The following is a 23,144-nucleotide window of genomic DNA, read 5'->3' as shown; positions in this document are numbered from 1 at the left end:
TCCTACAAAGACTTGCCTGAAGTTGTCAGGGGCACAGAGGCAGAGAGCTGCTGGGGGAGTCCTGGTTCTCCGTGTGTGGGGAGAGGCTGTGCTTCCTCATGTGCACACGCATCTGTCTGTGCCTGAGGACGTATTTGTGCTTCCGGCTTTCCATTTCTGTCGGCATTTGCAAATGCACATATGAGAGTGCGTGTCTGCCAATGTGGGGGGGAACAATGGCATTTCTGTGTGTGTCTGTGCGTGTGTTTGTGTCCATGCACGTTTTTGCAGCTGAGCAAGTGAGTGTGTGTGCTGTCAGTTTTTGTGTGTGTGTGTCCGTGGGCACATGTGCGTGCAGATGAGCACATCTATATCTGTGTTTGTACAGGACCTTGCACTTATATCTACATGCAAGTGTGAGTGTGCAAGGTGTATACCCACATGTGAACACTCATGTGATGACACGTCTGGCAGTGAATGTGTGTGCTCACGCAGGGCTTCCTGTGTAACTGGGTATGCGTGCACATGTGGTTTTCTGTGAGCTGCCATGTGAATGAAGGGAGGATGGAGCTCCTGGCCATTCTCTTTTGCCGAAATCGCACATCTCCGATTCGCCTTGCAAAGGAAGGCCGGAGGGGATCAGCCTGAAAGCATGGCCCATGTCTGCCTTTCTCTCCTTCTGCTCTCTCTTTTCCCTCTCCTCTCATGTGGTCTCTCTCATCTTGGTGGTCTCTGCCGATGGTTCCTGCTACACCTGGGCTCTGCTCACAACCACTGCCAAGAGAGGAGAACAGGCCAAAAATCACCAAAGATCACCCAGCTCGGATGGCTCTTTTCCCAGCTGGATGTGGGTGTGTTACAGGGAATGATGGAGAGCTGAATCCAGAAGAATAATAGTGCTGAATGCACAGGGGGATGAGTGGATGGAATAATAGTGCAGTGCAGGAAAGCAAATTTTTAGTGGAGAAATGGGGACAATAGGAAGAGGGGACTTGGAGGGTCCGGTAAGGGGCACAAAGGGTGGGAGAGAGGCAGGAGGGGGAAAGACACTTTGAAGAAGGAGAGGGCAGAGGTGGCGCTGGGCTCGCCGGGGAAGAGCCCGGGCACAGCCCCGGCCCCCATCCACCCCCGCCAGCCCCACGCACCCAGGAGCAGCGCGGCCAGCCCCGCCAGCCCTGTGCCCCGGCCCCGCCGCATCCCGCCGCTCCGCCGCCCGCGCCTCGCTGTTCCCCGCCAGCCCCGGCTCTCAGCTCCGGCCGCGCCTCCTCTCCTCTCCTCTCCTCTCCTCTCCTCTCCTCTCCTCTCCTCTCCTCTCCTCTCCTCTCCTCTCCTCTCCTCTCCTCTCCTCTCCTCTCCTCTCCTCTCCTCTCCTCTCCTCTCCTCTCCTCTCCGACGCCGCCAGCTCGGCTCCAGGGCCCTGCCTGAGACGGCTCTTTGGCTCCGCACGGGCACAACTTGGGGGAACCGGGACATGTACTCTCCCCGTCCTCCAGCAACAAGAAGCCTGCACAGCGCCAGCTGCAGCCTGCGACAGCAGCACCACCGTGGCCCAGCAGATGCAGCAGCTTCCCAGAGCTGTCTGCCAGCTCAGGGGCTGGAACCAGCAGCCACGGATTTCCTGCGCGTGGGAGTGAGGAGGCTGAGAGCCTCCCTTCAGCTGCCACTCTGCAGTCCCAGCACAAGGCCTAAAAGTTGTGTTGTGGTAAAGGGAGTGTGAGGACAAATGTGCCCATGGGCGGGCAGGGGTCATGGAGGATTGGGAAAGGGGGGGGGGGGGGGTATCACATAGTCAGAATGTAGGTGAGAAGGGCCCTCTAGAGGTCATCTGCATCACCCCATTGCTTTGAACAGCTCCCGTAAGTTCAGGTTGCCCAAAATCATATTCAGTCCAGCCTGGAACACCTCCCAGGATGGCAATTGCACAGCCTTGCTGAGAAACACGTTCTTGTTCTCCTTATTTCTTTTAGCCTGTGTCCTAACTAGAACTCCACACATTCCAGCAGCTGTTCATTGCCTCTGCTCCTGTCGCAGAGCACTTCCAGTGTCGAGGCCACCTTCTCTTTTTCCTTTCAACAGGTAGTTCCTGGACCCACCGGGAATAATTTGGGTAACAGAGATCAGTGTATTGCCTGTTCCCTGTGGCCGGGTGTGATACCCAAAACTTGCAGGAAATGCCAACCTTCCCACTGCTTGCAGTGTTCATGAAAACATTGTAATATCAGTCCTACTGTGGATACCTGAGAGACTCCAGTAGTACAGGTCTGCCAGCTGGGCTTTGCACCAGTGGCCAAAACTCTTTGAGCCTCCTAGTCCAGCCAATTTCCACCCACCTTATAATCCTTTACTGAACCCTTTCATCACCAATTTGGTCAGAAAGTATGTATGAGAGAGGCTGTCAAATGTCTTGCTAACCTCTAGGTATACACAACCCCCGCCCTTTCCTTATCCACAGCGCCTGTTACCTCCTGAGAAAGCAGTGAGGTTGGCCATCAGCTACACTAGAGTCTCAGCTAGAAGCAGTGCCACAGAGAGGAAAATCTGCCCTGGCTGAGCTCTCCCAGGAGAACTCCCTGACAATGATGTCATCAAAGGTCACTAAAGGGAATGAGGGACACATCAGATGCGCTGTCTCCAAGTTGGACCTGAGCCCAGGCAGAGAGACAATTCAGTAAGGAAGATGGACTCAGGAACATTACATACTGTTCACAGCCCTTGTCAGAAAGAGGGTCCTTCTGGACACCCCGGTGGGACAGCAGCTGGCTGTGGGGAATGCTGTCTTGAATCCAGTGTCCCTTCCCTCCCAGGAGCAGTTGCTGGGCACTTGGACTGAGATTTCAGTGTGGACCATGAAGGTGTACCCTGAGGCAGGGCCGGGCGGGGCGAGGCGGCCCCAACGGGCGGAGCGGCAGCGCCCCCTGGCGGGCCCGCCCGAGGCTGTCCCCCCAACCCCGACACACGCCCGTCCCCGCCCGCGGCGGGTCGTGCCCGGCCGCAGCCCCGGCTCCTCTCCCCGTGGCTCCCAGGGCGCAGTAATATACCGCCGCGTCCCCGCGCCGGGGCCGGATGAGCCACAGGCCGCTGGACCGGCGGTCTGCCGCCACCCACAGCTGCCCCACGGGGTCCTGCACTGCTTTGGATTCTTGAAGAGTGTGCACGAGATATGCGGGCCTCGGCCCGGGAGCTGGCGGAACCAGTAGATGTAGTCATAAGACTGTATATTGGGGTGTGAGGAGCTGATGCTGATGCCCGTGCCCTCGGTGGTCTCTGCCGACGGCTCCTGCTGCACCTGTGCTCTGCCCGCAGCCACTGCCAAGAGAGGAGGACAGGCCGAAGATCACCAAAGATCACCCAGCTCTGATCATTCTTTCCCCAGAGAAATATTTAGAAAGACCAGCAATGAAACAGTACCAGTCCGGAATGAATGGGGACATGTGCCCATGATCCTCATGTGGGTTCGTGGAGGGAGGCAAAAAGGTCTGGGAGGGAATTTGATACAGATTAATGGCGAGACAAAGTGAAAGTCACGTGTATGGATGGATGGTGTATTCCAGGCAAGGACGATGGGCTGAATTCTGAAGAAGAATAAATTCACAGGGAGATGAGTGGGTGTATGGAATAAGGGCACGGTGCAGGAAAGCAAACTTGTGCCTGCAGGTATGAATGAAATCAGAGGGGGAGATGAGAGAGGTGTCTCAGAGTGGGAGGGGGGGTTAGGGATCTTAGATGCATGGAGAGATGGGTGAAAAGAGGGATGGGTTCATGGATGAAGAGAGGAAGAGTAGACAGGGAGAGGGGCTGTTACAGTGAAGGAGAAAGGGCTATATTCAGGGTAAAAATAACTGCCGAATGGACAGGGGAAGGAGAAGGTGCATGGAAAGGGAGCGGTTCATGCAAGCAGGCTCGTACTGACAGACTTGGTCCAGAAAAAGGGAGAACAGGAAGAGGGGACTCGGAGGGCCCAGCAAGGGGCACAAAGGGTGGGAGAGATGCAGGAGGGGGAAATACCCGTTGAGGAAGGAGAGGGCAGAGGTGGCGCAGGGCTCCCCGGGGAAGAGCCCAGGCACAGCCCCGATGCCCATCCACCCCAGCCAGTCCCACGCACCCAGGAGCAGCGCGGCCAGCCCCGCCAGCCCTGCGCCCCGGCCCCGCCGCATCCCGCCGCTCCGCCGCCCGCGCCTCGCTGTCCCCCGCCAGCCCCGGCTCTCAGCTCCGGCCGCGCCGCCTCCTCTCCTCTCCTCTCCTCTCCTCTCCTCTCCTCTCCTCTCCTCTCCTCTCCTCTCCTCTCCTCTCCTCTCCTCTCCTCTCCTCTCCTCTCCTCTCCTCTCCTCTCCTCTCCTCTCCTCTCCTCTCCTCTCCTCTCCTCTCCTCTCCTCTCTGCCCCCGGGCTCAGCCCTGCGCCACCGGCGGGGCCGGGTCGGGTGTTGCTGCTGCCCGCGGACAAGGCATCCCAAAACCACACCGACCCCGCCCCAGGGTCGCCGTCCCAGTGGCCCGGGAAGGGCCGGCAGCGGCCCCGGGAAGAGCGGCTGGCAGCGCGCAGCGAGCAGGAAGGCGGCGCCGCGGCAGAGCCCGGCCGGAGCCGAGCTGCCCGCAGCGACACTGCGGGTGCGGGAGTGCGGGCAGAGGCTGTCCCCGGCACGGGCACCTCGGCCACGGCCACGCCGGTGCCCTGGAAGGAGCCAAGGGGCAACGAGAACGGCCCAACACCGGGGCATGGCGGGAAGGTTTGGCCGTTAACTGCTGGCTGTTTTGACAGTGCTCTTATTTTCTCGAAATATCTCCTTGGATACTTGGACATTTAAATCTAGGCCTGGAAGGAAAGAGCCCAGGGTTCTGCTGGATCCTCTCAGCCATCACTGGAAAAGGAAAGGCACGCTGTCAGGAAGCTTCTCTCCCCAGCTGGCATCATGACTCACAAGTCCATGATCCTCCCTCCTCTTCCACAGTCCACAGGTGTCTCATGTAGAGGGTTCTAGGTCTTCTGAAAAGGAGCCGTGTCGGAAGCTTAGTGCCCATTGCCCCCTCTGGCTGTTATTTACAAACAATCCTGGGAGTTCCCAGTTTCCCACTCTTCATGGCGTTCATGAAAACATTAAACGGTATTGGTCCTAAGACTAATCCCTACTACTAGACCACCCCCCCATAAGTGTCAGTCAGCTGGGCTTTGAACCAAGAGCACAACTCTCTGAGCCTGGTAGTCCAGCCCATTTTCCACCCACCTTATCACTCAACCCATTTGCCACCAATTTGGTCATAAAGGCAGCACAAGAGTGTTTGTCAAAGGTCTTGCTAAATTCATGTACACCCCTACCCTGCCCTTCACTTCTCCACTGTGCCTGTTACCTGCTGAGAAAGCAATGAGCTTGGCCCTTGGCTACACTAGAGCCTCAGCTCAGAAACAGCAGCTCCACGGAGAGGGGAATCTGCCCTGGCTGAGCTCTCCCAGCACAGCTCCCTGGCACTCATCTCATAAAGGTCTCTAAAGGGAAGGGTGAGGCCCTCGGTCGTACTGCTCCAAGCTGGTTGGGAGCTCAGGCTGACCGATATTGAGGAGGCTTAGAAAAATGCCCCACTGTGCAGAGCATTTGTCAGAAAGAGGGTCTATACTGGACACCCCTGTGGGATAGCAGCTGGTTGTGGGTATGTGGTCTTAAATCCAACATCCCTTCCCTCCCGGGGGCAGTTGCTGGGCACTTGGACTGAGATTCCAATGTGGGGCATGAAGGTCATTGTTGACTCAAGTCCAAAGCAGTCACCAGTTCTTTGGCTTTCCTGTGCAAACCACAGGGTTTGACTTTCCACTCACAGCACCGCGACATCAGGCTTCACGTTCCTTTCATTCAGTACCTGTTTGATCCAAGGCCTCAGCCCCTGCCTGACATGGCATCAGGTCAAAGGGCTGCACAAGTCCATTTGGCATTGACATGGCCATGACAGAAGGGCTGTGTCCGGCCCCAGACACCACCAGCACTGCATTGGCAACATATGCACTCAGGGATGGCCAGCACGAGGTGAGCAGGATTGCTCAGCCTTCCCCTTGCCCAGAAAGCAATCCTCATCCTTTGAACTCTCTGGCACTGTGGAGAGCAGTTGTGTCGTCTCCTGGAGAGGCAGGGAGCAGGGACTGCCAGCCGTGCTGAGGCACTCCCAGTGGTGTTACACTGAATTCAACTAAGGATGCAAAGTGGAGTGAAACCATCTGGGGAAGCAGCAACAAGTGACCATTGAGGTGAGCTGAGGAGGGAAGGGAAGAGAAGGACATGGCAGGTCCTCATGCATAGGAGCCATGGTGTCCAGCTGAGGAAGGCTGGAGGTTCTTCCTCAGAATGAAACTTCAAACAGTCCAAAATAGGGTGACCCAGGCTGATGTCACCTGCCAGCTCTGACCCATCCAGCACTTGAGCTGAGTGTTCTGCCTGCACTGCTGCATTCCTGCCCTGGAAATCCTGGGGACTTTTATCCCCGTGCTCACAAGAAGCCTTCATTGGGGAATGGGCATGCACAAATCTGGAAATGAAAAGGCAGCAGTGCAGGAAATGAAAGCACAGCCCATATCATTAGCTGTGATGGTTTGCATTCAAGATGAGCTTGTCAGGAAATTGTTACCTCTGCAAAGGGTGTCTCTGGTCCTGTGGCCATGAAGGGCAGGTATAAAAGCCAGCCCAAGCCCCTGCTCTCTCATCCACTTCTCTTGCCTGCTTCTCCTTGGGAACCAGGTGAGTGTGAAGCTCCTTCTCCTCTTCCAAAGTGAGGTCTCTCCTCACTGGACATCTCACCTGATCTTGTCTCTCTCCTGTCCTGTGGTTTGCTTCTTCTTGTCATGATAGAGGGAAGTAAGGACAAAATATGCTTAGAGAAAGGCTGGTATGTGGCAGTGGGAGGTTTGGTTTATGCACTAGGAGAGAGCCTCTCTGGGCCAGGCTGCTCATTATAGGGTGATGAAGACTGTGTTTGTCCTGGCTGAGCTTCCAACTCCCCTCTCAGTAGTGGTCTTGTCTCCTTTGTGACAGGGTAACCAGGCTGCTCCTCACCCACCCTTGTGCTCTGCTTCCTCCCTGCTCCTCTCTCAGGTGCACATCAAGCCCAGAGACATGTCCTGCTACAACCAGTGCCTGCCATGCCGGCCCTGCGGCCCGACCCCGCTGGCCAACAGCTGCAATGAGCCCTGTGTCAGGCAGTGCCAGAACTCCACTGTCGTCATTGAGCCCCCTCCCGTGGTGGTGACCCTGCCCGGACCCATCCTCAGCTCCTTCCCGCAGAACACCGTTGTGGGATCCTCCACCTCTGCTGCTGTTGGCAGCATCCTCAGCTGTGATGGAGTGCCCATCACCTCTGGGTGCTGCGACCTCTCTGGCATTTCCAGCCGCTACAGTGGCAGAAGGTGCCTCCTCTGATCAAGATGTTGGGAAAGCCCCAGGGAGACACCGTGAGGAACTCAGAACATGGTGCTGGGCAAAGGATCGAGATTTGGGATGCATTTGCAGTGTCGCTGAATGGCTTTGCCTTTCTCTCCCTCTTCTTTCTTTTCTTGTTTCTCCTTGGCAGTGAGGTCTCACTGAGGGACGCCTGGTGGGGGCCACCTGTCTCATCTGTGCCCCTCTGTAGGGTACACAGACATCATTCAAGAACTTCCCCATGGCCAAGGACTGCAGAGTCTCAGCTGCCGCCAGGGCTCCATGAACTGGCAGCCCCCACCTGGAGTGACTTTGTTTCCCTCTTTTCACTCATTAAAGTTCTGCTGCATTCAAGCCTGGCCTCCGTGTGCTCCTTCCCACTGTGGACACTCCCCACGCTGCCAAAGGAGAAAGGGCTTCCTCTGGGTAGAAGGGGGTGAGGGCACAAGGAGACCCTCCTCTATTCACATTGGAGTGGAAGGCTGGCACAGCCTTCAGGGGCTCCTCTTTTGAGCACCATGCCTTGGGGCTGAGGAAGATATCCTGGGCTGCTCTGCTGCCAGTGACCATCAGGCCTTGCCCTGCTGTGTCTCTGCCCGCAAATACCCAGAAAGGCAGGAGGCCCTGAGGGGTCATCAGCCCCATGAGCTCTTGAGGAAGGATGTTCCTCTTGCTATGGCCAGAGCTGCTGTGGGGTGACAGGGGGTGGTTGTGGGGCTCCTGAAGGTGATTTGCTGTGCAGAATGGCAAGAGTGGTAAAGCAGGGAACAGCCCTTGGGATGGCCCATAGCTGCTACTCCACCTTCCTTCCCCCTCCACCAAGCAATCTAGTGGTCATGGCCAGCACGCATGGTTGGGAATAGCCGGGAAAAGTCACCCGTGCTGCTGAATGCTCCAATGGTCAAATTTGAGCTAAGGATGTGGGAGGTGAAGGCAGTCAGCAAAGAAATGAGGACAGAGAAACAGCGTATTTCTGAGGGAGATCAAATGGCTATGATACACACCATGTAGGAGACCGTGAAGATGAGCAAGGACGAGGTCACTGGGTTCACTTGCAAGAGCTCTGCATGCAGTTTCAGAACCCTTGACTGCTTCCTTTGTCCTCCCAGAGAGTTTGTGCTCAGGAATTGGCTGTCATTCTGGTGGAAGAGGGTTTACTTTACATGTAAATCTCACCATTCCTGATCAGTGGAAATGTCTCTTGTCAGCTGCAACAGTCTCATATCCTATTTCCTGTATGAAAATTCAGATGTCTTTACAAAAGTGTACAAGTGGAAGAATGGAAATCCCCACACCCATGTCCTCAGTCAACAGGGAATTAAAGCTCATATCTCTGAATGACTGAAGGCCACAAGCTGTAGAAGGGCTTTTCACTTGCATCTCTGAAATCTTTTTTCCTTCGTCATACTATAAATAACCATCATCAACAGCAGCACAGTTGCACTTCCCAACCCTATTGCACTAAACCTTGTAATAAGCAGAAGGTACCCCAGGTCCTTCGCCATTATGATACCACCTGCAGTTGTCCATTGAAGGGAGGGAGGGGTGGCTTTTCTTCTGACAGATGAGTATATCCTTTGGCCAAAGCACTGCCAGAGCACTTCTACTGGTTCTCGGCATGACCTCCAGTTTGGCTGTGCAACCAAGGAGATCTGGGAAAGGGCATTGTTGCCAGAGGGTGTTCTTTTTTGATGGTAGTTGAAATCATGCCGGGGCTCTGCTGTGCGCAAGGCAGGCACTGTGCTGTCTCAACCCGTGCTTCCCATTTCACTGCTGGGGCCTGTTTCTATGGCCCACGTGTCTTCACCTACATGGAAGCTCCCTCAGAAGGGTCACTAGGCAAAGCAGTGCCCGTTCTTTACATTGATCCGTGATTCTCACTCCACTGCTCAACCCCTTGATTTACACCCTAAGAAACAAGAATGCGAAAGCTGCTCTGAGCAGGTTCAAGATCTGGTGCTTGTTCTTGTGAAGGAAAAAACTGGCAGGATGCTGTGGCCCTCAACTAAAGGGCACTGTGCATTGTGGTGCTAGTGATCCACGTGACAGATAACCTAGTGAGGCCCACGCCTCTGCTGTGCTCTACTACACACAGAGCTTGGCCTTCAGAGCTGTGTTGTGCTGCTCAAGTCCCTTGGCCAGAGGACAAACTCAGCCACCCGATTGGAACCGATGAGCCTGTACATAGCTCCTGCTCGGTGGCAGTGATTCCACTCCCTGTGTGTGTCCTTGCCTGTGTCTAAAAGTACACAGTATGAATTTCTCATGTGAACATTGTTTCTATTTGACAGTAGAAATGATGAATAGATTTGTTTTCTTTTATGAAAATCTTCTAAAAGCTTGACTGACCAAATTGGGGAAGTCCTTTCATGGGCAGGACCTCTGTGCAATGCTGTGCCCTGATTGGAGATGCTTATTTGACACACATGGCTTAGGGCTAATTCATGGAAATCTGCCCCATTACACAAGGAATAACGTGATGAATGTTAACAGAATCAGGGTGAGGGAGGTGCAGAAGACTTGTTCCAAAATGTTTTTCTAGCCTTGCAGCCAGGATGGGTCCCACGGCTTACAGCTTAGGGTGGGCTCTGAGAGTGCCCAGATATATATCACAGCCCATGATCCGTTAGCAGGAAAGACTTTTAATATGCAGTGGGTGAAAGGTTTCCTCCCATATCTGCTCAAGTCGCAGTTGGGAGGATCTTGCACCCCATGTTGTGTGGTCCCCTCCCTCCAGGGCTGTAGCCTCAGAGCAGGACTGGCTGCCCCACAACATGCTGACACCTCTCCAACTAGTAAGCCATTGTTAGAAGCTGGAGTTGTCCAGCAGACAAATGGCCTTTCAGGAACCCTGCTTGGTCTGTAAAGAAAGCTGTGTTGCCTCAGGGGAATGGGCACAGTCCCCTGCCTTCCCAGCGGACTGTGTCCCAGCACTAGGAGGAGTGCAGCCTGTCCCTCAGGTGTGTGAGGTCCCTTTACTCTGGTGAACATCTCCTGACTGCACCTACCCAGCAGGATGTTGAGGAGGCACAGGGAAATCTTGTGGGCACTACGAGAGAGCACAGCTGAGAAATGAGTCTGTAGAAAGCACAAGAAGCCACTGCCAAAAGTGCACAGAGCACTGCACAATGGCAATGGTGTATTTGCATGCGGGCAAAGCCACATCCCCACCAAACCTGGGCAGGAAAAAGCAGTCCAAATGGGATTAATGGACATAACCAACCCTCACTTGGAGCTGTTAAGCACTGCCTGGGCTCAGAAAGCCCCAGCACAACAACATGGCAGCCCTGAGCAGCTACAGTGTGCCTCGTTCACAGGCCTAGATCAGCCAGGTATGTTAAGGGAGGAAGGTGGTGGAAGGCTGCAACCTTTCATCCAGCTCAGCAATATGGGTGGGAACAGCAGTCAGCGTGCAGAGCTACTGACTGTACTCAGGGTACTAGAGGAGGCAGACCCACTTCCAAGTTGGCTGTGATAATCATTGCTTTGTTTTAACTCATGCAGAACCAGTATGTGGAGCCTGACATGGCTGCTTCCCCTCACTGCATGCCATGTAGCCACAAGCCCGAAGTGCTGGACACCCGTGCCCTCCAGCCACACCAAAGCTCCTCATTGTCTTCTGCAACACACAAGTAACTGGACTGTTTAGGGACCTCTGCACCACCATGGTTTTATGGGGCATGGGAGAAGAGGGACAGGACATCTCTGGTACTTCCAGCAATAATATCATGGCTATTCTAGGCCAGCTCTCCTTGCTTTACCTGCCTGTGATGTAATGACCTTGACTGGCCACCAGGTGCCCACCCAGTTGTGCTGTAACTCTCCCTCCATCAACAGGACAAGACTTACACTGTAGGTGCTGCTTCATTCCCAGAGAGTTTGTGGGGAGGCTCAAGGATGTGGTAGGCCTGAGGGGAAGCCATACCAGTAACAACTGAGGAGAAATAGGCATCGAGTACATCAGCCTTTTCCTGGTCATTTGTCACCACGTCCCCATCCTCACCAAGCAATAAGCCCACATCTATTTAGCTTTCCCAGCACCCCCATCCCATGGTTAAACCCCATATCCATGCCAAAGGTACTCGAGGATGGATGGATAGCAGGGAGGAAGCTTTGTGTGGGTCAATGGGCTCAAGCTGGGCACATTAATCAGCTGCATCTCCCCTTCGCATCAAGCGCAGATCAGTTTCCCCTCAACAATATTGAAGCCTTGGACAATGGACTTGCAGAAGATGCCACTGTCAAGTCCAACACCTGTATGGTGTTCCTTGACAGTGGAGACAGCCTCTCTCTGGGTGTGAGTCTTCTCAACTAACTCTAGATGCCTAGAGGTCAAGACTTGTATGTGTGTATGTGTGTATATGTTGTCTAAGCCAGGTGTCTAGTCTACCTTGAGTGTCAGCAGAAGAAAAATAGGTGCTTGTAAGGCACAGATTGCCTGATGGGTATGAGAGAGGATGAACTGAGTCTTCACAGTGTTGATTTCTCTCCACTGATCATCAATGGAGCAAAGATATGTAGCTCACCTGGAGATACTGACTCTGGAGGGACAGAAGAACAATTTCCTCCTACTCATGACTTGTCTGACTTCCGTGAAGACTGAAGACTTAGGCCTTAACTGTGGTTAGGGTCTCAGAAATGAGGTAGGTGAATCCCTTACCTTACTCGCACTGTATTCCGCTGTCCACAGTTGCCTTTAGCTATCTCCCACCCTGGAGGTTTCAAGACCACTTTAATATCCAGCACCAAATACTTGACATTTCCAGTCTCTTGAGACATGGCTACATCAGATACCTCCCACATGCCAGCAACTGTTCACACTTTAGAGAACTGCCTTGCTGTTCTTTAATTGGCATGTGTGAAAAGAGAGCACTATGTATTATGTTTTGGGTTTGGGACGGGAATACTATTTATAGTGCACTGATGTTTTTGGCTGTTGCAAAGCAGTCAAGGCCTTTTCCACTCCTCATATTCCTTGTATGGCTTTGCTTGCGTGCACAGATTTTGCTTTACTTATTAAACTGTCTTTATTTCAACCCAGGAGTTTTCTCACTATTACTCTTCTGATTCTCTCCCCCATGCCATCTGAGAAGCAGACGTCAGTGGAGGAAATGGATGTATTTGCAAAAGCTTCCTCTGCTGAGATATGGAAGAAAGCAAATATACAAGGCCACGAGTCCATGAGAAACGATTGGTATTCCAGGGTCTCCCTTCTGGTGGTATTTGCACTGACGTACTCCCTGACAGTAACAGGCACTGCATCCATCATAGCCCCTGTGTGGATGAACAGCAACCTCCATACCCCAAAGTACTTTTTCCTCTGGAATCTCTCCTTTCTGGAGATGGGAGAACAATACACTATGGGTGTTGTTCCCAAAGCTGTAGGAGTCATGCTGGGGACTAACCATACCATCTCTTTCCAGTCTGCATCCCCCAATTTTTCCTTCTTCTCTCTCTAGGCTCCACTGAGTGTTTTCTCCTGTCTGTCATGGCCCATGACTGCTACTTAGCCATACGCTACCGCTTGAGACAGATCTCCCTCATGAGCAGTTGCCTCTCTGCTCGGCTGGCACTGAGCTTCTCGTTGGGAGGCTTTCTGGCCATCTCACTGCTGGCCTTTCTGAAAAGCAGGCTGACGTTCTGCAGGCCAGATGTCATCAGTCATTTCCTCTGTGATACAGATTCCTGCCTCACCCTCTCCTGCAGTGACACATGGCCTGTGGAGCTAGCGACCTTCATTGTCTCTATAATTGTTCTGGTGGCCTCCTGTGTTGTCACCCTGGTCTCCTATGTGTACATCCTGAGACTCATGTCAGCCCATGGCCAGAAAAAGGACTTTTCCTTTTCCTCTGCCCATGTCAGTGTTGTTGCAGCCAGTTGTTCCTTCTTCTCTCTCTAGGCTTTACTGAGTGTTTTCTCCTGTCTGTCATGGCCCATGACTGCTACTTAGCCATATGCTACCCCTTGAGACACAGCTCCCTCATGAACAGTGTCCTCTCTGCTCAGTTGGTGCTGAGCTCCTCGTTCGGAAGCTTTCTGGCCATCCCTCTACTGGTCTTCCTGACGTGCAGGCTGATGGTCTGTGGGCCAGATGTCATCAGTCATTTCCTCTGTGAAACAGATTCCTGCCTTGCCCTCTCCTGCAGTGACACATGGCCTGTGGAGCTAGTGACCTTCCTCGTCTCCATAATTGTTCTGCTGGCCACCTGGTATGGCTCAGTCATGTTTCTCTACACCAAGCCATTCGTGCAGAACTCACTGGATCTGAACAAACTCGTGATTACCTACCACAAAGCTGTAACTCCTTTGCTGAACCCCTTCATTTACACCCTCAGGAGTAAAGAAGTGAAGCAAGCTCTGGGGTGGGCTTTCCAGAAAATATAAAGTGGCTTTTCAAAGGGACTCATGGGAGCAAACAGATTCGTCCTCTCCCTCCCATCACTTCTACCCTGCACAAATTCCTCACCAAAGTGTAAGTGCACCAGGGCATCACTGGGAATGAGAAGTTCCCCACTGAGCTCATCTCGCTCACCTCACAGCCATCTTAGGCTGGGCTGAGCGTCGATTATAATGCTCCCATGTCACTCTCTGCCCTCCTGGATACACTCAGGATGTCTCACAGTGCTTTAAAGACCAGTGCTTTGAAAGGCTCACAAACCCCATGCAGAAACACTTCCTTGATGAACGCTAGAGCAGTGGTCCTCCCACACATTTGTAATTCCAGTTTGCGGAGTGCTTCACTGTGTCAGGGATTTGTCTGAGTCCCCTAAAGAAGTCCCAGCAGATGGCTCACTGCTTTGGGAAATGGGCATGTACTTCTCCATTTAGGCTGACATTTCCTGGATGCATCTATGCCCCATTCTTGTGGATGTGTCACAGAATCATGCTCTGGGTCAAGATAGCGTTTAGCAATGTCTGGTATGTCTACCTATAGGCACTATTCCTAGCATAGACAGACAAAAAAATGTACACTCCCCTTTCTTCCCTCTATGAAGTACCTGAATGTACTTTCAGATTCTTAATTAAAAAGATGCAAATCACTATGGTTCACACCAGATCTGTCAGGGCATTTCCACATCTAAAACACAGCAGTCTTTCACAGTCCATTGTTCCACCCATTTGGGGCTTTGCTGTGGAAACACTTTAATTTGATTTGCAAAGTCCCCAACCTGCAGAGCTGTCAAGTGCTGGCTGGGCACCAACTCTCTCTTTACACTCACTGGGAGGACATCAGCACTTCCAAAGGGCACTTGCTTTTCCCCTTCCTACAATTTTCATTTCAGAAGAGATGCATCACGTTCTCAAAGCTCTTCTTTCTGCACCCTGACAGGGAAGGGAGTCCATGGGACAACCTCAGAAGGAGGAGGCATCAACATGGTAGACACACCTTGATGGAGAGTGTGGGACTGATTTCAATGAGTGTCAAGCTCTCCAAGTGAGATGAGATTGAGTCTGGACTGAACGTCTGCTCCTTCGTTTTGGAAGTAGTTGTGATTCTGGAGGCAATTCTCCTGTGTCCATCTGTCCTGGGCACTTGGCTTTTAGACCTGCAGCCGGGCCCAGGCACCAGTGCCCGAGGACAGGCTGATGCCCACCCTTGTCAGCTATGCTCTCTTTCTCAGTGGCATTTGGGACAAACCTTGGGACAATCCTTGGGACAGCCCACTGAGGCTGGAGAAAGAGCCTGAGCCTCTCCTCCAGTATCCATCACTGCTTGGCATTCCTTGCTTTTGAGGGAGAACTGTGTCTGTGGAGTGTTGAAGCCCTCTGCAGCCCTGGAGAGCAACCAAAAGCAGGACCTGAAATGTCCAAGGGACACGAGATACAGTGAAGCACAGGACACTGAGGGTTGCTGTCAAAGGTCACTTCCCTTCTTGGGCTACTGCGGCTACGTGGCAAAACCGTAAGTTGTGTCTCCTGCCACAAGCTTCATTCTCCAGCTGTAGCCATCAGTGGAGGTACAGGGAAAGGGAAGAATAAGACAAGCTGATAGGTTACTTGCCCTGACTACTCACTCCAGTGCACCAGCTATTTTAAGCAGAGGCCATTTACAAGCCAGATTTGTCTTGTTTATGTTGTAGCCTCCAATGGGTCTGTCCCAAGTCAGGTTTCTCACTCCTTCTTTTCATCACCAAAGACCCCGGATCTAGATGCAGCTGTAAAAGTCACAATGGTATGTGCTTCACAGCAGCACTGGCTCGTGTGACAGAGGCCCAGCCTCACCACAGCCCCAGGTTCCACTGCTGGGCAGGCTGAGCTCAGAGCTACATCAAGCAGTGGCAGGGAGGGAACCGCTCCTCAGAGCAACCACGGTTTTTGTGCACTGCTGCATGCTGTGGGCACCAGTGTGGGCTCAGTGCACAGAAATAGGCAGCACTGTCCTGGAGCTCGGCATCCTGCACCTGCAGAAGCACCTGGGAGTGCTCTGCAGACAGGATGGAGGAGAACCTCCCTGAATCCACCCGAGGTTTCCATTTGTTCATGCGCAGCAGCATCTGAGGGGACCGGTTCTGGAGTTGCTGATACCAGAAGATGTAGGGATTGGCATAGCTGGTGGAGAAATTGCAATGCAGATTTGCATTGTATCCTGCCTGGATGGTCATTTCAGGTGGGAACTGGAGCACAGAGTCCTTTTGGGCATGACCTGTAAAGGCAGAAAGGGCTTTCAGGTTTGCTTGCCTGTCTACATGTCTCTCTACCAGTTCATCAGCTTGCTCACTGTCCCTACTTTCCACCTCACTTTTCCCAGCCTCTGAAATGCTGAGCTCTTTGTCCCTGCACACTTCTTTCTGCGGGTCCTCCTTTAGGACGATCCTACAGAGATTGATAGCATTGTATCCAATACATCTAGCAGAGAAGCTGCTGTGTGCTGCATGTCTCCGTTCCCTGGCATCTTTCCCTCTTTCAGGCTTCATATCTATTAGCAAAACATTGAGAAATGCTGAGTACCTGCAAATCTAAGGTGAGGTCTGATTCCTCCTTTCATGCCCATTACTCCTGACATCTCCCAGAGTATTTGCCATACCTGTCTGCAGCCCCTGCTCTCCCTACAGAAGCACTCCCAGATCCCCAGGCAGTCAGGACTCTCGTCTCCTCCCTCCCACCACCAGCTGCGCAAAAACTTGCCTCATTCTCCCCAGCCTGAAAGTCACATCTCACCAAAGCCTGCCAGTCCCACCAGGGCTGCCAGGAAAATCAGGACCATGTCACGCTCTCCCTTCATGGGGTGCCCTGGGACCTGCCAGCATGAGGGACACGATGCCTGCACTTCACCTCTTCTTCTGCCTCTGCCAGATGAAAGAGGCCTCCAAACCACAGCCCAGAGGGTGGAGCAAAACTCTCTCCCTGCTGCTCCAGGCAGGCCTCTTTGGGTCTGTCCCCCAGCCTCTACCACAGGAAGCCCCCTGTGGGATAACAGACTCCTGGTTTAAGTACTGTCCATCAAAGAGACAGGCATGCTTCAAGAACTTCTCCTGATATCAACTACCTAGGATGCTGCACAGGCCTGCAGCCAGCTCTGCAGGAGATGGAGAAGGCACCCATGCACCCACCCGTGTCCACCCCGTCCCTGGGACTGTCTGGATAGAGAGGGGATCAGGCACAGACTGAAGTGCCTGGATCCAGGTGTCGCATACTCTCTCCCTTCACTTCTGGCCATAGAGGAGGAATGTCAAGAGAAACCCTTCAGGGTCTTGTTGCTCAGTCGAGTCCTTGGCAGAAGGACAGTGGGCTGCCCTCTATCCTCCAATGACTCAAGGGCACATTGCTGGCTCATGGTCAACTTGGAAGAGGGCTGAGCCTTTCCTCACTGCCCCTCAGGCCTGTGAACACGGACTGTCACAGCTCCTACAGCCACGCAGGGGACTGCCTGGGCACAGGACCCCATCCTCACAGGCCTTGTTCCAGCTCTCGCCACAGACCTTCAGCCCCGTAGAGCAACTTCGCAGATCTCTTTGTGGCTTATTCCTGAGGGCTGAATTTGAGTCTCAGATGTCTCTTTCAACAAGTGCACAGCTCAAGCTTCACTTCTGTCTCCTGCACTTCCCTTCAACACAAAAGGCTCTCAGGAGGACGTTCAGGAGAATCCTGTACAACAAGGTCTACGTATCGAACACCACCCGCAGTGGGAAACACTTGAAGGTGTCTGTGACAATCAGTGCCCGGTGGGCGGCTGCGGGGCCGCGTCGGGGTAACCTCCCGGGGTTGCGGGGCGCGGGGGCTCCGGGGCCTCGGCGGGCCCGATGCCGGGGCCGGGGCCTGGCGGGCGGGGGAAGCGCCCCGCGGCGGGGCCGGGCGGAGCCGGGCGGGACGGGGCGAGGCGGCCCCGGCGGGCGGAGCGGCAGCGCCCCCTGCCGGGCCCGCCCGGGGCTGTCCCCCCAACCCCGACACACACGCCCGGCCCCGCCCGCGGCGGGTCGTGCCCGGCCGCAGCCCCGGCTCCTCTCCCCGTGGCTCCCAGGGCGCAGTAATTCACTGACACGTCTCCACGCCGGGGCCGGACGAGCCACAGGCCGCTGGACCGGCGGTCTGCCGCCACCCACAGCCGCCCCGCGGGGTCCTGCACCGCTTTGGAGTCCTTAAGAGCACTCACGAGGAATGCGGGGCCACTCATCTGCAATGGGAACCTGCTGCACATCGGACCTCATATGAGTTTCCACACCATGAGCAGCATATTCCCCTTTGACTACAGACATGCAATGACACACACACACCCTCCAATGCACACCAGCATCAAGTCATCCACAAATTTGTGCTCCCATGTGCATCCACACAAACACGGGTGCAGATAAGTGCACATAAGACAAGAAGACATGTAGGAACACAACCAACTGTGGACTCTGCTGAGGAGAGCTGGGGACACCTGCCACATGGCTGGAACACTCTGGGGAAGCACAAGGCCCCAGACGTGCCCATGCGATTGTTTGTGTACTCATGCACTGCACAGAGTGTGGATAAGTCCAAACCAGTCAGAATGTTTTCCTGAGAGCAGTGTTAGGCAGGATGGGGTCAAAACCTAACAGCACAACGCACACACCTGGGGAGGCAACAACAACAAGTGACCACTGGGGTGAGCTGAGGAGGGAGGGAAAGACAAAGATAGGGCATGTCCTCATGCACAGGAGCTCATGTGCATCAAGCTGAGGAAGGCTGAAGCTTCTTCCTGAGAATGAAACTTCAAACAGACCCACCAGTGTGACCCAGGCTGAGGTATCTTTTCTGCCCTGAACCCATGCTGCACTGCAGCTGAGACTTCTGCCTGCACTGCTGCATTCCTGCCCTGGAAATCCTGGGGACTTTCATCCCCGTGCTCACAAGAAGCCCTCATTGGGGAATGGGCATGGCACAAATCTGGAAATGAAAAGGCAGCAGTGTTGGAAACCAAAGCACAGCCCATATCATTAGCTGTGATGTTTTGCATTCAAGATGAGCTTGTCAGGAAATTGTTACCTCTGCAAAGGGTGTCTCTGGTCCTGTGGCCATGAAGGGCAAGTATAAAAGCCAGCCCAAGACCCTGCTCCCTCATCCACTTCTCTTGCCTGCTTCTCCTTGGGAACCAGGTGAGTATGAAACCCCTTGTCCTCCTCTTCCAAAGTGAGATCCTGTCCTGGGCTTTGGGTCTTCTTCTCATGGGAGAGGGAAGCACAGAGAAGGTCTACATAGAGAGAGGCTGGGATGTGGCAGTGGGAGCTTTTGGTTTATACACTAGGAAGGAGCCTCCCTGGTGGAGACTGCTCTTTGTAGAGCAGTGAAGACTGTGTGGCTCCTGCAAAGGCTCCCATCTCCCCACTGAATAGTGGCCTTGTCTCATTTGCGATGGGGTAACCATGCTGTTCCTCACCCACCCTTGTGCTCTGCTTCCTCCCTGCTCCTCTCCCAGGTGCACCTCCAGCTCAGAAACATGTCCTGCTACGACCAGTGCCTGCCATGCCGGCCCTGCGGCCCGACCCCGCTGGCCAACAGCTGCAATGAGCCCTGTGTCAGGCAGTGCCAGAACTCCACTGTTGTCATCCAGCCCTCTCCTGTGGTGGTGACCCTGCCCGGACCCATCCTCAGCTCCTTCCCACAGAACACCGTTGTGGGATCCTCCACCTCTGCTGCTGTTGGCAGCATCCTCAGCTGTGATGGAGTGCCCATCACCTCTGGGTGCTGTGACCTCTCTGGCATTTCCAGCCGCTACAGTGGCAGAAGGTGCCTCCTCTGATCAAGATGCTGGGAAAGCCCTAGGGAGACACCCTGAGGAACTCAGAACAAGATGCTGGGCATAGGATCATTGCATTCAATGTTGTTTTCAGTAGAGCTGAATGGCTTTGCTTTTCTTTCCCTTTTCCTTGTTTGCTTCCCATCCCCTTTGAAGCAAGGTTCCCCCAAGACCAACCTGGTGGGGACCATCTGTCTTCTCTCCCTCTATCGGGCAGGCAGAGAGACATGATGCAGGAACTTCTCCATGGCCAAGGATCGCAGATTCAAAGCTGCCTCTGTGTCTCCATGAACTGGTGGCCCCCACTTGGGGTCACTTTGTTTCCTTCTTTTGCCTCATTAAAGTTCTGTTGCATTCAAGCTTGGTGTCCATTTGCTCCTTCCCTCTCCCCAGGCTGCCAAAGGGGAACGGGTGGAAATGGGTGAGGACCAGTGCCTGAGGACAGGCTGATGCCCACCCTTGTCAGCTGTGCTCTCTTTCTCTGTGAAGAGAGGAGGAGTAGACAGGGAGAGGGGCTGTTACAGTGAAGGAGAAAGGGCTATATTCGGGGTAAAAATACCTGCCGAATGCACAGGGGAAGGAGAAGGTGCATGGAAAGGCAGCAGTTCATGCAAGCAGGCTCGTACTGACAGAGGTGGCAGAGAAGTGGGGAGAATAGGAAGAGGGGACTTGGAGGGCCCAGCAAGGGGCACAAAGGGTGGGAGAGAGGCGGGGTGGGGAAAGAGCCGTTGAAGAAGGAGAGGGCAGAGGTGGCGCTGGGCTCGCCGGGGAAGAGCCCGGGCACAGCCCCCGCCCCCATCCACCCCCGCCAGCCCCACGCACCCAGGAGCAGCGCGGCCAGCCCCGCCAGCCCTGTGCCCCGGCCCCGCCGCATCCCGCCGCTCCGCCGCCCGCGCCTCGCTGTTCCCCGCCAGCCCCGGCTCTCAGCTCCGGCCGCGCCGCCTCCTCTCCTCTCCTCTCCTCTCCTCTCCTCTCCTCTCCTCTCCTCTCCTCTCCTCTCCTCTCCTCTCCTCTCCTCTCCTCTCCTCTCCTCTCCTCTCCTCTCCTCTCCTCTCCTCTCCTCTCCTCTCCTCTCCTCTCCTCTCCTCTCCTCCCCGGGGCTCAGCCCTACGCCACCGGCGGGGCCGGGTCGGCTGTTGCTGCTGGCCGTGGACAAGCCATCCCAAAACCACACCAACCCCGCCCTGGGGTCGCCATCTCAGTGGCCCGTCAAAAATTCGGCACTTATCACCCGTTCCCCTCTCTCGTTGTTATCTACATACATACCGATAGTTCCCAATTCCCCACTCTTCATTGTGTTCATGAAAACATTTAACAGTATTGATCCTACGACTGATCCCTACTCATAAGACCCCCTCTCTTAAGTGTCAGTCAGCTGGGCTTTGCACCAAGAGCACAACTCTCTGAGCCTGGTAGTCCAGCCCATTTTCCACCCACCTTATCACTCAACCCATTTGCCACCAATTTGGTTGTAAAGGTAGTACAGGAGATGCTGCCAAATGTCTTGCTAAATTCAGGTACAGCCCTCCCCTGCCCTTCCCTTCTCCACAGGGCCTGTTACCTCCTGAGAAAGCAATGAGCTTGGCCCTTGGCTACACTAGAGCCTCAGCTCAGAAACAGCAGCTCCATGGAGAGGGGAATCTGCCCTGGCTGAGCTCTCCCAGCACAGCTCCCTGGCACTCATCTCACAAAGGTGTCAAAAGGGAAGGGTGAGGCCCTCGGCTATACTGCCTCCAAGCCGGATGGGAGCTCAGGCTGACCGATACTGAGGAGGACAGATGGGCTTAGAAAATTTCCCCACTCTGCACAGCCCTTGTCAGAAAGAGGGTCTATACTGGACACCCCTGTGGGACCGCAGCTGGCTGCGGAGGATGTGGTCTTGAACCCAACATCCCTTCCCTCCCAAAAGCAGCTGCTGGGCACTCACACTGAGATCCCAATGTGGGACAGGAACATTCTGGGCATGAACAACAAATCTGTCATCAGCTCTTTGGCCTTTGGTCCAAAATCTACAGAGCCTGTTCTTCCGCTCACAGCACAATGATATTAGGCACTGTGTTCGTGGCATTCAATGACTGTTTGGGAGAAGGTCTTGGCCCCTGCCTGGCACAGCACCAGGCCTGTGAAGAGCACAAGTCCCTTTGGCATTGTCGTGGGCATGAGGGAGGGCTACGTCCCACCCCAGACACACTCAACAGTGCATTGGTAGCAGATCCACTCAGACATGGCCAGCACAGTGTTGACAGGATTGCTCAGCCTTCCTCTTGCCCAGAGCAACCCCCATCCTTTGAACTCTCTGATGATGGAGAGAGCAGCTGTGTCCTGGCCTGGAGAGGCACAGAGCGGGGAATGCCAGCCCTGCTGAGGCACTCCCAGTAGTGTTACGCTGAATGCAACTAAGGATGCAAAGTGGAGTGAAAGTGTTGCTTTTGGGGCCTGGAATGGGCAGTAGTGGAGTGTGAGCTCTGCAGAGGCAGGAGAAGGAGGACTCAGGAGACAGGGGCTGCATTTCAGGGCCTCTTCCCTGGACACGTCTCCAAACGACTGGTGCCATCACCACTCAGCTGCACTCATGCTCCTTCTGACCCTGCGAACCTGCTGCTCTGTGGTGCTCATGGGAGTTTCCGCACCATGAGCGGCACATTGCCTTGTGATTACAGACATGCAATGATTCACATACACATACTAATGCACAACAGCATCAAGTCATCCACAAATTTGTGCTCCTTTAGTACATACACGCAAACACAACTGCACATATATGCACACAAGACAAGAAGACATGTAGGAACAAAACCAACTGTGGACTCTGCTGAGGAGAGCTGGGGACACCTGCTACATGGCTGGAACACTCTGGGGAAGCGCAAGGCCCCAGACATGCCCATGCCATTGTTTGTGTACTCATGCACTGCACAGGTGGGGACAAGTCCTAACCAGCCAGAATGTTTTCCTGAGAGCAGTGTTAGGCAGGATGGGGTCAAAACCTAACAGCACAACACACATACCTGGAGAGGCAACAACAACAAGTGACCACCGGGGTGAGCTGAGGAGGGAGGGAAAGACAAAGATAGGGTATGTCCTCATGCACAGGAGCTCATGTGCATCAAGCTGAGGAAGGCTGAAGCTTCTTCCTGAGAATGAAACTTCAAACAGACCCACCAGCGTGACCCAGGCTGAGGTATCTTTTCTGCCCTGAACCCATGCTGCACTGCAGCTGAGACTTCTGCCTGCACTGCTGCATTCCTGCCCTGGAAATCCTGGGGACTTTCATCCCCGTGCTCACAAGAAGCCCTCATTGGGGAATGGGCATGGCACAAATCTGGAAATGAAAAGGCAGCAGTGTTGGAAACCAAAGCACAGCCCATATCATTAGCTGTGATGTTTTGCATTCAAGATGAGCTTGTCAGGAAATTGTTACCTCTGCAAAGGGTGTCTCTGGTCCTGTGGCCATGAAGGGCAGGTATAAAAGCCAGCCCAAGACCCTGCTCCCTCATCCACTTCTCTTGCCTGCTTCTCCTTGGGAACCAGGTGAGTGTGAAACCCTTTCTCTTCCATTTCCAAAGTGAGATCCT

General features: G+C 54.1%; 1 protein-coding gene and 1 pseudogene across 2 annotated transcripts in view; both read left to right on the top strand.

Moving 5' to 3' along the window:
• The window catches only part of LOC309680974 (feather keratin 1-like), a 283,730-nt pseudogene that overhangs the window by 20,279 nt on the left and 240,307 nt on the right, over positions 1–23,144 (top strand). The window lies entirely within an intron of this gene.
• Positions 17,364–19,575, top strand: LOC309681164 (feather keratin Cos2-3-like; the record flags this gene model as incomplete). Its single annotated transcript, XM_082495002.1, has 3 exons — positions 17,364–17,536; positions 18,859–18,931; positions 19,252–19,575. The coding sequence occupies 3 exons, from the start codon at positions 17,364–17,366 to the stop codon at positions 19,573–19,575; spliced, it is 570 nt and encodes a 189-aa protein (XP_082351128.1).

This window comes from Vanellus vanellus (genome assembly GCF_965231255.1).
Source record: "Vanellus vanellus genome assembly, chromosome: 24".
NCBI classification, from domain to species: Eukaryota; Metazoa; Chordata; class Aves; order Charadriiformes; family Charadriidae; genus Vanellus; species Vanellus vanellus.
This window is presented reverse-complemented; position numbering and strand designations above follow the sequence as displayed.